At 44.5% G+C, this 14,843-nt stretch overlaps 1 protein-coding gene across 1 annotated transcript in view; it reads right to left on the bottom strand.

Moving 5' to 3' along the window:
- The window catches only part of ADAMTS7 (ADAM metallopeptidase with thrombospondin type 1 motif 7), a 57,228-nt gene that overhangs the window by 27,419 nt on the left and 14,966 nt on the right, over window positions 1–14,843 (bottom strand). The window contains exons 5-8 of the mRNA XM_069560065.1: window positions 10,222–10,305; window positions 9,757–9,881; window positions 8,271–8,420; window positions 6,999–7,142 (exon numbers count right to left, since the gene is read on the bottom strand). Coding sequence (XP_069416166.1) covers window positions 6,999–7,142; window positions 8,271–8,420; window positions 9,757–9,881; window positions 10,222–10,305 — 503 coding nt within the window. The remainder of the gene's footprint in view (window positions 1–6,998; window positions 7,143–8,270; window positions 8,421–9,756; window positions 9,882–10,221; window positions 10,306–14,843) is intronic.

Here is a 14,843-nt window from a genome sequence, read left to right as displayed (position 1 = left end):
AAAAAAATAGAGAACTCATTTGCCAAGATGAAAGCTAAGCTAAAGGCAGTGAGTAGCAGAATGAATAATGCAGAACAAATATGTGATCTGGAAGATAAAATAATGTAAATCACCCAATCAGAACAGCAGACAGAAAGCCAAACCAAAAAATTGAAGCAATATAATAAGAGTCTATGGGATAACACAGAGTGTGCCAATTTACACATAACAGGGCTCCCAGAAGGAGAAGAAAGAGCAAAGAGGACTGAAAATGGTATTTGAAGAAATTATGGTTGAAAACTTTCCGAACCTGAAGGAGACAGATATCCAGGTTCAGGAAGCACAGAAGGTTCCAAACAAAATGAATCCAAACAGACCTACAACCAAGACATATTTCAATTAAAACAGTAAAAGTTCAAGAGAGAATTCTAAAGGCATCAAGAGAAAAAGAGTTAAATTACAAAAGAACCCCCATGAGGATGTGAACTGATTTCTCTACAGAAATGTGGCAGGCCAGATGAGAATGGCAAGATACATTCAAAGTCCTGAAAGAGAAAAATCTGCAACCTAGGATACTCTACACAGCAAAATTATCATTTAGAATAGAAGGAAAGAAAGAATTTCCCAGACAAGTAAAAACTAAAAGAATATAGCAATACTAAATGTATAATAAAGTAAATATTGAAAGGTCTTCTCTAAATAGAAGACTCTGTAAGGAAAATCACAATTAGAAAGTAATCACTTAAATAAGCCAGTACATAGATCTAAAAAACAAAAATATCAAAAAATTTCTGTGAAAGAGATGATAACCACAATTAACAATAAAAGGATGAAATGAAGATGTAAAAGAGGACATCAAAATCCTAAAGCGTTGGAGATAAGAGTAAGAAAATGTAGATTTTTTTTTTTCTAGAATCTGTTTGAGACTATATGACTATCAGTCTAAAGCAAGTAGATACAGGAAGTGGTTAACATACTTGAAAAACAGGGTGACCACAAATCAAAAACATAGAGTCACAAAAAGCAAAAACCAAAAAGCAGCATAATACTAGAGAAAATTATCAAACAAAAAGGAAGGAACAAAAGGAAAAACAAAATGGAAGAAAGAAAGGGTCAAAGAAGAAATATAAAGTCAATGGGGAAACAAGGTTTAAAATGGCACTAAAACATATCTGTAAATAATTACCACAAACATCAATAGGCTAAATGTCCAATCAAAATACACAGAGTAGGAGACTGATTTAAAAATAAAAAACAAGAAAACAAGGGACTACAATATGCTGCCTGCAAGAGATTTACATTAGGGCAAAGGCAACACAGAGCGAAAGTGAGGGAATGGACAAAGAGATTTCACGCAAAAAGAAACGACAAGCAACACAGGTCACAACACTCATATCAGAAAAAACAGACTTTAAAACAAAGGTTATAAACAAATAAGACATAGAAGCAATCTAAGTGAACACTGACAGATGAATGGATTAAGATCAGATGTGTATTTACATATATGTATGTGTCGTATACACACACAAACAAAATTAAATACTATTCCTCCAGAAAAAGGAGCGCAAGAATGCCATTTGCAGCAACATGAAGGAGCTGGAGATTATCATACCAAGTGAAGTCAGAGAAAGACAAATATCATACAATATTATGTGTGGAATATAAAAAAGTGATACAAATGAATTTATTTATACAACAGAAACAGACTCATAGACATAGAAAACAAACATATAGTTACCAAAGGAAAAGGTTTGGCAGGGAAGGATAACTTAGGAATTTGGGAGTAACACACATACATTACTATATATAAAATAGATAAACAACAAGGACCTACGGTATAGCACAAGAACCTATATTCAATATTTGATAATAACATATAGGAAAAAATCTGAAAAAGAATATATATATTCATATATAAGTGTGTGTGTATATATATATAAAACTGAATCACTTTGCTGTACACTTGAAGCTAACACATTGTAAATCAAGTATACATCAATTAAAAATAAATATAAACAAAAACAAAGGTTATAAAGAAATATACTACATAATGATAAAAGGATCAATATAAGGAAAATAAAATATAAAAATAAAATATAAAAATTACACTTTTCAACATACATGTACCCAATATAGGAGCACTCAAATACACGAAACACTAACAGACATAAAAGGAAAAACTGATGGGAATACAAGAATAGTAAAAGACTTTAACAATGGTCACATCAACAGACAGATCTTTGAGACAGAAATATCACTAAGGCAAGAGATACTAAATGATAAAACATAACAGTTACACTTGATATTTTCAAGATATTACATCCAAAAACGGGAAAATATACATAATTTTCAAGTGCATATGGAACATTCTCTAGGACTGACCACATGCTAGGGCACAAAATAAACCTCAACTAAGAGTATAGAAATCATTTCAAGCATCTTTTCTGCCCACAGTGACACAGAAATCAACCACAGGAAAACAAATAAGAAAAAAACAATTACATGAAGAATAAACAATATGTTACTAAAAAACCAGTAAGTCAACAATGAAATCAAAAGGAAATTTAAAACCTTTGAGGGAAATGACAATGAAAACACAACCATAATAAATCTATATGAGATGCAGCAAAAAAACAGTTCTTAGAGGGAAGGTCATAGTGATAAAGGCCTTTTTAAAGAAACAAGACAAATCTCAAATAAACAACCTAACCCATCATCTAGAAGAATTAGAAAAGAGAAAACAAAACCTAAAGCCAGCAGAAGGAAGGAATTAATAAAGGTCAGAGAGAAAATAAAAATTGTTTTAAAAAGTAGGGGGAAAAAAAACCAATGAAACCAAGAGCTGGTTCTTTGAAAGGGTAAACAAAATTAACAAACCTCTGGCCATGCTCACCAAGAAGACAGAAGACATAAACAAAATAAGAAATGAAAGGGGAGAAATCACAATCAGTACTGCAGAAGTATGAGCAATTATATGCCAACAAAGTCTACAACTTAGAAGAAACGGACAACTTTCTAGAAGAATACAGCCCACCAGAGCAGAATCAAAAAGAAACAGGATAGACTGGTCACTCAAAGTAAAATAGCACTTGTAATCTATAAAAACAACAACTCCCTACAAACAAGAGCCCAGGACCAGATGGCTTCACAGGTGAATTCTACCAAACATACAAAGAAAAACTTATACCAATCCTTCTCAAACCCTTCCAAAAGACTGAAGAGGATGGAAAACTCCCAAAGACATTCTATGAAGCCACCATCAACCCAATACCAAAACCAAAGACAATACCAAAAAAGAAAATTACAGATCAATACTTTTGGTGAATATTAGATGCAAAAATTCTCAAGAAAATATTAGCAAACCAAAACCAACAACACATAAAAAAAACATCATGCACCATGGTCAAGGAGGATTCATCCCAGGGTCACAAGGATAGTTCAGCACATGCAGGTCAATATGACACACACATCAACAGAGGGCAAAAACCACATGATCACCACAATAGATGCAAAAAAAGCACTTTATAAAATTCAACATCCACTCATGACACAAGTCCTTACAAAAGTGGGTATAGAGGGAATATATCTCAACATAACGAAAGCTATTAATATTTATGACAAACCCACAGCCAATATAATATTCAACAGTGAAAAGCTGAAAGTCTTCCCATGAAAATCTGAAACAAGACATGTATGCCCACTCTTATTACTTCCATTCAATATAGTATTGGAAATCCAGCTGCAGAAATCTGATAAGAAAAATAAATAAAAGGTATTCAAATTCAGAAGGAAGAGGTAAAATTGTTATCATCTGCAGATGACATGATAGTATACACAGAAAATCCACACAAAAACTATGAGAATTGATAAACAAATTTGGCAAGGCAGCAGGATACAAAAGTAACATGGAAATTGTTTACACTTCCTTACACTAACAATGAAATATCAGAAAAAGAATGTAAACAAAAATTTCTTTTAAAATCATATTTTAAAAAATCAATACTTAGGAATAAATCTCACCAAGAATGTGAAAGATTTAAATGCTGAAAGCTAAAAAACACTAGTAAAGGAAATTGAAGATGATTCAAATAAATGGAAAGATGGCCCAAGCTCTTGGATTGGAAGCACACCATTAAAATGGCCGCTCTACTACCCAAAGCAATCTATAGATTACTCATGACATTCCTCATAGAACTAGAACAAAAAATCCTAAAATTTATATGGAACCATAAAAGACTCAATTACAAACGCAATTCTGAGTAAAAAGAACAAAGCTGGAGGTATAACCTTCCCAGGCTTTGAATACTACTACAAAGCTACAGTAATCAAAACAGCATGGTATGGGCAGAATAGCATATGGATCAACAGAACAGAACAGAGAGCCCAGAAATAAAGCCACACACCCATGGCCAATTAATCTCTGACAAAGGAGGCAAGAATATACAATGGAGGAAAGATAGTCTCTTCAGCAAGTGCTGATGGGAAAGTTGGACAGTCACACACAAATCAATGACGTGAGAACACACCCTCTCACCATACACAAAAATAAACTCAAAATAGCTTAAAGACGGAAATACAAGAGATGACACCAATAAACTCCTAGAAGAGAACACAGGCAAAACCATACCAATGTCTTCTTATGTCAGTCTCCAAAGCAACGGAAAAAAAATATTAAACAAATGAATGAAATAATGCCATTTGCAGTAACATAGATATACCTACAGATTATTACACTAGTAATTCAGAAAGAGACAGAGAAAGACCATATGATACCACTTGTATGTGGAATCTAAAATACAACACAAATGAACGCATCTACAGAAACAGACCCACAGACCTAGATAACAGATTTATGGTTGAAGGGGAGGGGACATGGGGAGGAAAGACTGGGAGTTTGAGATAGGCAGATACAAACCATCATATATACGGGATGGATGCACAACAAGGTCCCACTGCATAGGCCAAGGAACTATATTCAATACCCTCTGATAAGCTATAATGGAAGAGAATATGAAAAAGAATATATATATTTGTATAACTGAATCACTGTGCTATATACATCAGAAATTAAACACATAAATCAATTATACTTTAATAAAATTTTTTAAAAAACAGTATGATACTGGCACAAAAACAGACATACAGATCAATAGAACAGAGAGCCCAGAAATAAACCCATACACTTATGGTCAATTAATCTTCAATAAAGGAATCAAGAATATACAATAGAAAAGATAGTCACTTCAGTAAGTGGTACTGGGAAAACTGGACAGCTACATGTAAAAGAATGAATTTAGAACATCTGTCTCAAACCATGTACAAAAATTAACTCAACATGGATTAAGGACCTAAACTGTAGTACCAGAAACCCTAAAACTCCCATAAGAAAACTTAAGCAGAACACCCTTTGACATAGATTGTAGCAATATTTTTTTTTTGATGTCTCCTAAAGCAAAATAAATAAAAATAAACAAACGAGACCTAATTAAACTTAAAAGCTTTCACTCAGTGAAAGAAACTATCAACAAAATGAAAAGACAACCTTTAGATGGGAGAAAATATTTGTAAGACATGACTGACAAGGAGTTAATACTGAAAATATATTAACAGTTTATACAACTCAATGTCAAAAAACCCACCAGATTAAAAATATGTTCAGAAGACCCAAAGAGATATTTTTCCAAAGAAGACACATGAAGAGATGTTTAACATCATTAATCATCAGATTAAAATCAAAACAAGGCATCACCTCACACCTCAGAATGTCTATCACCAGAGAGAACACAAATAACAAATATTGGCAAAGATGTGGAGAAAAGAGAACCCTTGTGCACTGTTGGCAGGACTGTAAATTGGGGCAGCCACTGTGGAAAACAGTATGGCTCAAAAAGCGAAAAACAGGACTACCACGTAACCCAGCAATTCTACTCTGGGTATATACGGGGAAAAAAATGAAAACACTTATTTGAAAAGATACATGCATATCCGTGTTCATAGCAGCCCCATTTCTAACAGCCAAGATATGGAAACAAACTAAGTGTCCATGAACAGATGAATGGATAAAGAATACATAGTAGATAAGGGAATACTGCTCAGCCACAAAAGGCATGAAATTCTGCCATTTGCAACGACATGGACGGACTCAGGGATTTTATGCTCAGAGAAATGTCAGACTGAGAAAGACAAATACTGCATGACATCACTCACATATGGAATCGAAAAAACAAATAATGACTACAACAAAAAAGAATCAGATGAGAGAATAAACTAGTGGTTACCAGTGAGAAGAGGGAAGGGAGGAAGGGCAAGTTAGGGACAGGGGATTAAGAAGTACAAGCTACGATGCATAAAATTACAAGGATATATTGTGTGTGTGTGCATGCTAAGGTGCTTTCAGTGGTGTCCAACTCTTTGTGACCCTTTGGACTGTAGCCCATCAGGCTCCTCAGTCTATGGGAGTCTCCAGGCAAGAATACTGGAGTGGGCTGCCATGTCCTCCAGGATATATTGTACAGCATAGGAAATACAGCCAACATTTTATAACTATAAATGGAATATAACCTTTAAAAACTGTGACTCACTGTTGTATATCTGAAACATATAATATGGCACATCAACTATATCTCAACTAAAAAAAAAACTTGCACTAATCATTTAAATGTTTTGTCTTTACTTAAAACATTAAATAGTAAAATTTAAAATACCACAGCAAATTAAGAGAACACAATAGAAAGGTAAAGCCATGTATTTCAGCGCCTTCAAGGGCCCTTTCTTTCCCGCTTTTCACGGCCCCTGCCGGCGGCACAGCCAGCTCTGCACCTCCTCCACCTTCCCTTCCTGTCCTGCTTTGGCTCCTGCTTTGGCTCCCATAGCCCCACTTAATATCCTGCAGGGCTCCTCGTGTACCCACTCCTCTCCCCGCTATACTTCTGTGAACTCCCGCGCATCCTTCAAGGTGCTGCCCTGGCAGACCTTGACCCGAGCTGCTCGGACGAGGCCCGGGGCTGGGAGGGACTTACTCGAGGAACCTGGTGATGTACTCGCGGCTGCAGCGGGACCAGGTGAGAGGCGCAGCGTCGTACAGGAGCTGTGGAGACATGATGAAAGGCCGTTTCCCAACGGGCTCACAGTCATTGCCGCTTCCGTCATGCTGAATGCCAAAACTGCGTGAGAGCACAGGCCCCAGGGGCGGGTGAGCCGGTGGGAAGCCCGCCAGCCCACTCCCTCCCTCAGGGGTCTGCGAGGTGCCGGTTCTGCCACCAAACCACCGTGTGGCTGGGGGAAAGTCACACTCCACCTCTGAACCTCTGTTTCCTTAAGGTAAAACGTGGGTGTGACAACCAGTATCCCCGGGGCCCTCCAGCAGCTGATCCTGAACTGAACCACAGACCAGCCCACCAGGGACCACACAGCAGCCCAGCGCCTGCACTGAGCTGGCCAACAACGGCCCGCCAGGTGGCACCCAGGGGGCCCACGGTGGCCCCCGCAGCCTCACTGGCACCAAGAACAGTCTGACAGGGTTCCTCCCCACCCCAGGTCCTATCCAAGGCTGTGCAGTGGAGTTAGGGAGTCCGAGCTGCCACGCCGCAGGAAAGGTCTCGGAGACCATCCTTGGAAAGACGCAAACACAATTATGTGTGCTGAGCACTTCCTATGTGCCAGGCATCAGACTAAGCTCTTTTCAGAAACACTATCTCACTCAGTCCTCAGTGATGAGCCAACCCCTCTGACCAACAGCACTCTGGGAGCCTGCCCTCGTGGGCTCCCAGACCATCTAAGATGCTGCCATACTCATAGCTAAACAGTCCAGGCACAGATGGCTGAGGGCAGGGGCCTGCTTAGGCATGACAGCCTTACACGGAGGTGTCCAATAGAGGGAGCCTTTCACATCCCTGAATCCAACTCCCTCAACCAACAAGGAGCACACAGAGCCCCAGAGATGGCAGGGAACTTGCCTAGGGTCCCAGAGTAATTAGGAATGGGGTGGGAGGTGCAGGGACCGAGAGTCAAAAATGCAAGCACTGAGGGCAACAGGGAGGGACAAAGACCTGTGGTGACTTTCCGGCCCATCTCAATCCCACTTAAGACTTAGTCCTCTCCTGTGTAACAGGGAAGCAGCCAGGCTGTGGGGTGGGGGCAGGGCAAGGACAGAATGTGGCTAGGTCGGGCTCATTCCTCAAGACAGGACTCCTTTCCCTGGGATTGCAGGGGCCATCAGCCTAGCTGGCTGGTGCCTCCAGGTTGGGAGGTGAGGTCGGGTTCTTAGTGTGGCAGTGGGGATGGCAGGGTACCTGTGCCCGAGCTCGTGGGCCACGGTGAAGGCCAAGGGCAGGCCTGTGTCCTCGTTGATGTTGCAGCTGCGGTGTGGCTGGCACATGCCCGCCACGTGGGACAGGCCCAGGGTCTCACAGGGCTGGTTCATGGCCGCACACAGGTCCTTCCTGCACATGCAGAGAGAAGGGGGCCCTCAGACTGACCTGGCCCGGAGCCAGGCCCTCCCAAGCTGAGGGGGCCAGAGAAGGACCCCTGCTGACTCTGAGGGAGGGTGGGAGCAAGAAGGATGCTTCTCCCATCGCTCTCAGACCAGCCCAGGAGCCTTCGGGATGCAGTGACCCTTATTCACACAAGATACCTCTCTGGGCCTGGGGAGCAGACCCACGCACAGACAGTTTGGGTTACTACCCCAGTGAGAAGCTGCTGGAGCTCAGCAAAGGGAGATATTAATAACTCCACCTCAAGTTCAAAAATACTGCCTTGAACTGATTAGGAGTTGTCAGAAGTTGGGGTCATGTTGGAGTGGGGAAGTATGGGAGTAAGATTTTCCGGTTATAAAAGAGCAGCACAAGAGATCCTTCTAGTGAAACCATTCCATATACAGACTGGGCAATGGATACAGAAATTACACGTGTGATAACATTGCAGAAGACTAAATACACACACAAATAAGTGTATGTAAAATCAGTGAAACCCGAGTATGGTCTGTGGATCATATCAGCATCAGTTTTCTGCTTGGGATATAACTACAGTTATGCCAGATGTTGGGGGCTTTCTTGGTGGCTCAGATAGTAAAGAATCTGCCTGCAATGCAGGAGTGAAAGTGTTAGTCCCTCAGTCGTGTCCAACTCTTTGTGATCCCATGGACTGTAGCCCGCCAGGCTCCTCTGTCCATGGAATTCTCCAGGCAAGAATGCTGGAGTGGGTTGCCATTTCCTTCTCCAGGGGATCATCCCAACCCAGGGATCGAACCTGGGTCTCCCACACTGCAGGCAGATTCTTTACCACCTAAGCCACCAGGGGAGAGCCAGGTTCAACCCCTGAGTCAGGAAGGTCCCATGGAGAAGAGAATGGCTATCCATTCCAGTATTCTTGCCTAGAGAATTCCACAGACAGAGGTGCTTGGCAGGCTACAGTCCATGGAGTCACAAAGAGCTGGACACAACTGAGGGACTAACACTTTCACATTCACACCAGATGTTACCACTGTGGGAAACTGGATGAAGTATAGATGGTACCTCCCTGTATTATTTCTGACAACTGCATGAGAATTCACGATGAACAGCTCACAGTGAACATTTACAGTAAAAAGCTCTCCCCAAGTGCTACTGAAATCCTGTCTTGGATCAAAGGTGTGGAAACCCTCCTCCAGATGAGGCTCCTGAGAGCAGGGCCATGTCTGCCCCCTTCCTGGGGCTTCTCCCCGAGGGTCAGGTGGCACCTCCCTCCCATGCAGGCTCTCCCAGCTGCACCCTGGGCCCCTCCCCTCCCAGCTGCCAGTACCTGGTGAGCAGAATGGCCGTGTCGTGGTGCAGCGGGTGGGCATCCCCCTTCATGTTGATGCTTTTCTGCCACTTGCAGAAGCTCCTCAGAGTGTTGTCTGCATGGTGAGAGATCTTCAGGTCCTCCTGCGGGCAGAGAGCACAGCCACTGAAGCCCTCCCCCAGAGCTCTGAAGGGTCAGGCCAAATTCTCCTCCACAGGAAGGCGGGGGACAGAGGCCCAGGGGTGGCAGCCGGCAGACCTGTGGGCCCCAGGCCAGTCTCTGGTCTGACCACCCCTCCCACAGGAACCTGCCAGAGGGGACCTAAGAGAGGGTCAGCCAGGGGTGGGGGTGACAGATGACATTGCTTGGGCCAAGGAGGCCCTGGCTGTGCCCTTCCACACAAGGTGGCTCGGGTGAGTGGCAGAAGGGCTCTGGCAGGCGATGCCCATCCCAGGGGCAGTGTAAGGTCACATGACTTCTCACCTCCTCATCTTCCAGCAGGATCAGGCGCACAATGGTGATGTGGATGGGGTTCCCGATGCTAGGGTCATGAAACAGACCGGCCACCTACCCAAGAAATAAGGGTCAGGCTGTCACCTCAGATATACGACAGCCTCTGCTCACCTCCAACCCACCTGGAGGGATGCACACCCATGTTCATACACAGGGGAGCTCACACAGTACACGCACCCCATACATGAAAGTACTCACACCTGAACACACACTTCCCCAGTCCAGCATCGGCAGAACCTGGAGGGGACGAGAGGGCCTCCCAGGCTCTGGGCTCCTGAGCACCTGTTTGGAATCCTATTACCCAGCTTGCACCTCCAGATGCTGGCTGGTTGGCCCATCTCAGGGCCCTCCTCTGTCCTGGGCTGGGATGGCCCTGCTGCCCCCTCTTGCCCTGGGGAGGCTGGGACCAGCATCCCAGGAGTGAGCCCTCTCATGAGGCAGGAACTGGGCACAGCCTAGGGGAGGGATAGAGGCAGGCAAGGCCCATCTTCCCTGGGGCTGACAGCCACAGGGCCAAGAGGGCAGGTGTGCAGCCCCCTCAGAGGCCCCCAGAGCTAACCCCACTCAGCCCCAAGGCAGAAGGCCATCCCCAAAGATGAACAGTCTGCCAAGGTGCAGGGAAATGGCAGGTAAAGCTGTCTTCTCTTAAAGTTCCCTCAGGACAAGGAAGAAGCCAGCCCATGAGTGGAGATGGGGGTCAGAGATGTCAGGGCAGAGATGTCAGGACACATCAGTTTTGAGTTGGCTTCTAGCAATTCCATCAAGAAAAATATATTCAAATAGGAATGGAGAAAACATGTACTGTTAAGAGGGCACAAAAGCCCCTGATAAGGGGATGAATCATACTTTTAGAGCTCAAGGTCGGGAATGGTGAAGTCAGTGATGTAATAATGTGCCTCCCTCACTTCCACGCACATGCTGGGTCCTGCGGGCCCCTATGCACTGCCTGCCTCCCCCATGTCAACCAATTCTGCCTCCAAAATTTTGTCCTCTAGCCCATCTGCAGCCCTGCAGCCCAGCCATTTGTCTCTGAATGCAAACCCAATCACATTATGTCTTTGCTTAAAACCAGTGGGTCTTCACTGTCCACAGGTAAAGACAAATGTCCTAAGCCTGGTACACAGGCCTGTGTGGTCAGTCCCTGTCCACCGCTATGGCCTCACTCTTCACCTCAAAATCCCCCACTCCCTGGCTCTAACCACTCTGTCTGGCTTTCTCTCAAAATCCCATGATCCTTCCTACACAGGGCCTTAGCAGATGCTGTGCCCTCAGCCTAGAACACCTTCCCAAGTTATCTTTTACCCTTTCTCCAGCTCTCGCCCCTCCACCATGTCTTCTGAGAGCTTTTATTCTACCCAACACTCCCAAGCCACCATGAACCTGTCTTCTCTAGGACCCCCTCCATCACACTTTCACATTTATCAGTTTCATTAACATCTCTCTCCCCTTCCAGACCGTAAGCTCCATGGGCTCCCTCTGATCTGTCCAGGTTCCTAGCACATTATGGACTCAAGAAACAGTTGCTGAATGAATGAAGCTCAAGCGCTTGTTTTTTCCAATGCATTATCTCATTCAAAAAAAAAAAAAGTAAAAATGCAGAGTTCCCTGGAGAAAATCAAAAGAAAAAAGTTTTCCTAGACAACATGCGAGTGAGCTTGGCAGCAGACCCCAACAAAGAGGCTCCAAAGGAAGAGAAGCCCCTGAAGGTCTGCTAGGACCTGTCCCAGTAACTAGCCCACCTTATGTCCTGAGTCAGGGCTGGGACAGCGTCCTGCCACCACAAAGTCCCCCCATTGTCTAGAACACTTTTCACTGTCCCCCAAGAAGTACAGAGGTGAAACATGCTGGGAGGTATTAGAGGAAGGCAGCGTCATTAATTGTTGACTAAATCAACCAGTGAGTGTCTGTTTACGGCCTGAGGTCAGGGTGGTTATCTCAACTAGATAAACTATACCCAGGAAAGACAAGCCCTATTCTGGTGCAGGCCCAGAGAGCAAGCTGGGGTAGGCAGTGTTCATGAAAGTAAGATCTGGGGGTTACCAGTGACTACAAGCTCCCAATGAGCTAACAGTATGACAAAAAGGGCCCTTGACCTCAGAGCACATGAACAGAATTGGGGGTGCAAAAATGGGGGGACCTCTCTTGTTATGCTCAGAATAGACCTACCTGAGCTACTGGACTCAGACCTGAGTCTGGCACACTGACCAACTGGTAACCTGTAGGAGGCCCTGGTAAAGAGGGTGAGGCTGTCCTGAAGGTGACTGTGGGGCTGAAGAGCAGATATTCAGAAGCCACAACAGCAGCTAACACTGACCGAGCCTAACACACCTGGTCCTCACACCGGGAGCGTCACGTGCCTTAGCTCACTTAATTTTCGCACCTCTCAGGCAGGCATAAGTATCGCCATCTTACAGATGGAACAACTGAGGCTCCGAGAGAGGCTGAATACGGGATCAGAGACCCAGATCTGATTGCATCAAAGTTTCTGCTCTTAAGTTTGGAAAGCGCTGCCTGCTTCCTCTCTGACGGATGGATTCTAAAGGTGTACAGCTTTGGAGGCTCTGAGGAGTACTGCAGTAAAGTTTGTTACTTTTTAGTTCTTTGGCCCATTTTTTGATTGGGTCGTTTATTTTTCTGGAATTGAGCTGCAGGAGTTGCTTGTATATTTTTGAGATTAGTTGTTTGTCAGTTGCTTCATTTGCTATTATTTTCTCCCATTCTGAAGGCTGTCTTTTCACCTTGCTTATAGTTTCCTTTGTTGTGCAAAAGCTTTTAATTTTAATTAGGTCCCATTTGTTTATTTTTGCTTTTATTTCCAGTATTCTAGGAGGTGGGTCATAGAGGATCCTGCTGTGATTTATGTTGGAGAGTGTTTTGCCTATGTTTTCCTCTAGGATTTTTATAGTTACTGGTCTTACGTTTAGATCTTTAATCCATTTTGAGTTTGTATGGTGTTAGAAAGTGTTCTAGTTTCATTCTTTTACAAGTGGTTGACCAGTTTTCCCAGCACCACTTGTTAAAGAGATTGTCTTTTCTCCATTGTATAGTCTTGCCTCCTTTGTTGAAGATAAGGTGTCCATAGGTGCGTGGATTTATCTCTGGGCTTTCTATTTTGTTCCATTGATCTATATTTCTGTCTTTGTGCCAGTACCATACTGTCTTGATGACTGTGGCTTTGTAGTAAAGCCTGAAGTCAGGCAGGTTAACCCTGTGTTGCCAAACTTTCAAAAGCACTATCTTTCTTCACAGAACATTTATTAGCATCTCTTGGAACAAGTACTCCCCAGAATATTCTTTGAGAAATGCTACAAGGCAGAGCTTCCCAAGCCTGGGATCTTATTCTTAAGTATCCATCACCATGTCCTTGGTACAGAGCTGACACTCAGCACTCATGTCAGCCTTACATGAACAAACATCTGCTCCAGGGGAAAAAGGGGGTAGGTTCTCCTCACTCCCACCAACCTGTTCCCTCATCCCTCTAGCACACTCTGGCCACCACAGCTACCCAGCTGTTCCTCTCTGGGGCAGGCTAAGAGGCAGAGAGGACTGAGTGGGGCTTTGGAAGCAGATAAATCTGAGCTCCAGTCCCAGCTCTGCCACTCACTAGTTCTGAGACCTTGAGAAGTTCCTTGGACTCCCTGATCCGTTGTTCCTCCAACTACACAATGGGGCTGAGGCTTAGATGAGGCACTGGGTGTGGAACACTGGCCAAGTAGCAGGTGTTCAGAAGCCTCAGCCCTAACACCCAGTCCAGCCCCTTTGGAGGCTGGCTGCCTGCCACCCATGCCCCTATCATTTCCTGGAGTCTCCCTGTCGGGCATCTGTCACTGTTAGCCTCATAGGTGCCTCCACTCTGTCCAGACCAATGCTGGACTTGCCAGCTCACGAAAATTATGTCACTGTCCAGAGCATGTGACTGTGAAAGCCAGACCCTCCCTCCTCCAGGGTGGGGCTCATAAGGTAAATGCCTGTGTCCTGTGGGCCTAGACAGGGAGGCGGGAAGGGGCCCTTCTCTGGGGTCAAATCCTTGACCCCTGGCACACAGGGGATGTCACAGGGGAGCCTGGAGGGCTCGATACCATCCCACATGGAACACTCAGTAAAAGTGAGGCTGATGAACCCAGCCTTTGTGGCTCCAGCCAAGCTCCTAGGCCTCTTTCAGGCTGAGCCTGCGAGGGGAGGATTCTCGTGGCCTGCAAACCTGGTCAAGACCCTCTACCCCACCCTACCCCAGCCAAGGAGCAGGGCCCTGCTGTCCAGCAACAATCCCTCTGGAACCCTGGCGGTTAGTGGCTTGTCTCCCTGGGCAGACAAGGCTAAGTGGAGGCTTGGCTGGGCTTTAGAGACCTCAGGTGCCAGGCAGAAGGCTATGGCCTTTATTCCATTAGGAGGAGGGAGCCAACATGGGTGGCCAAGTCGGGCAGGGACTGGCCCAGAGCTGAGCTTGCCAATGCAGACTCGAGCAGAGGCGGCATGATGGCCACAGACAGAGCCCCTTCCTTTCTCTGACCCTTGGCTTCATGGCTATGAAAGAAGTGGCCAGACCTTAGATGACCCAGAGCATGCACTTCCTTGAGTGTTTTGGGGGTGAA

The sequence above is a fragment of the Ovis canadensis genome, chromosome 18 (genome assembly GCF_042477335.2).
Source record: "Ovis canadensis isolate MfBH-ARS-UI-01 breed Bighorn chromosome 18, ARS-UI_OviCan_v2, whole genome shotgun sequence".
NCBI lineage: Eukaryota > Metazoa > Chordata > Mammalia > Artiodactyla > Bovidae > Ovis > Ovis canadensis.
The sequence above is the reverse complement of the archived record's forward strand: the minus strand, read 5'-3'. Positions and strand labels throughout refer to the sequence as shown.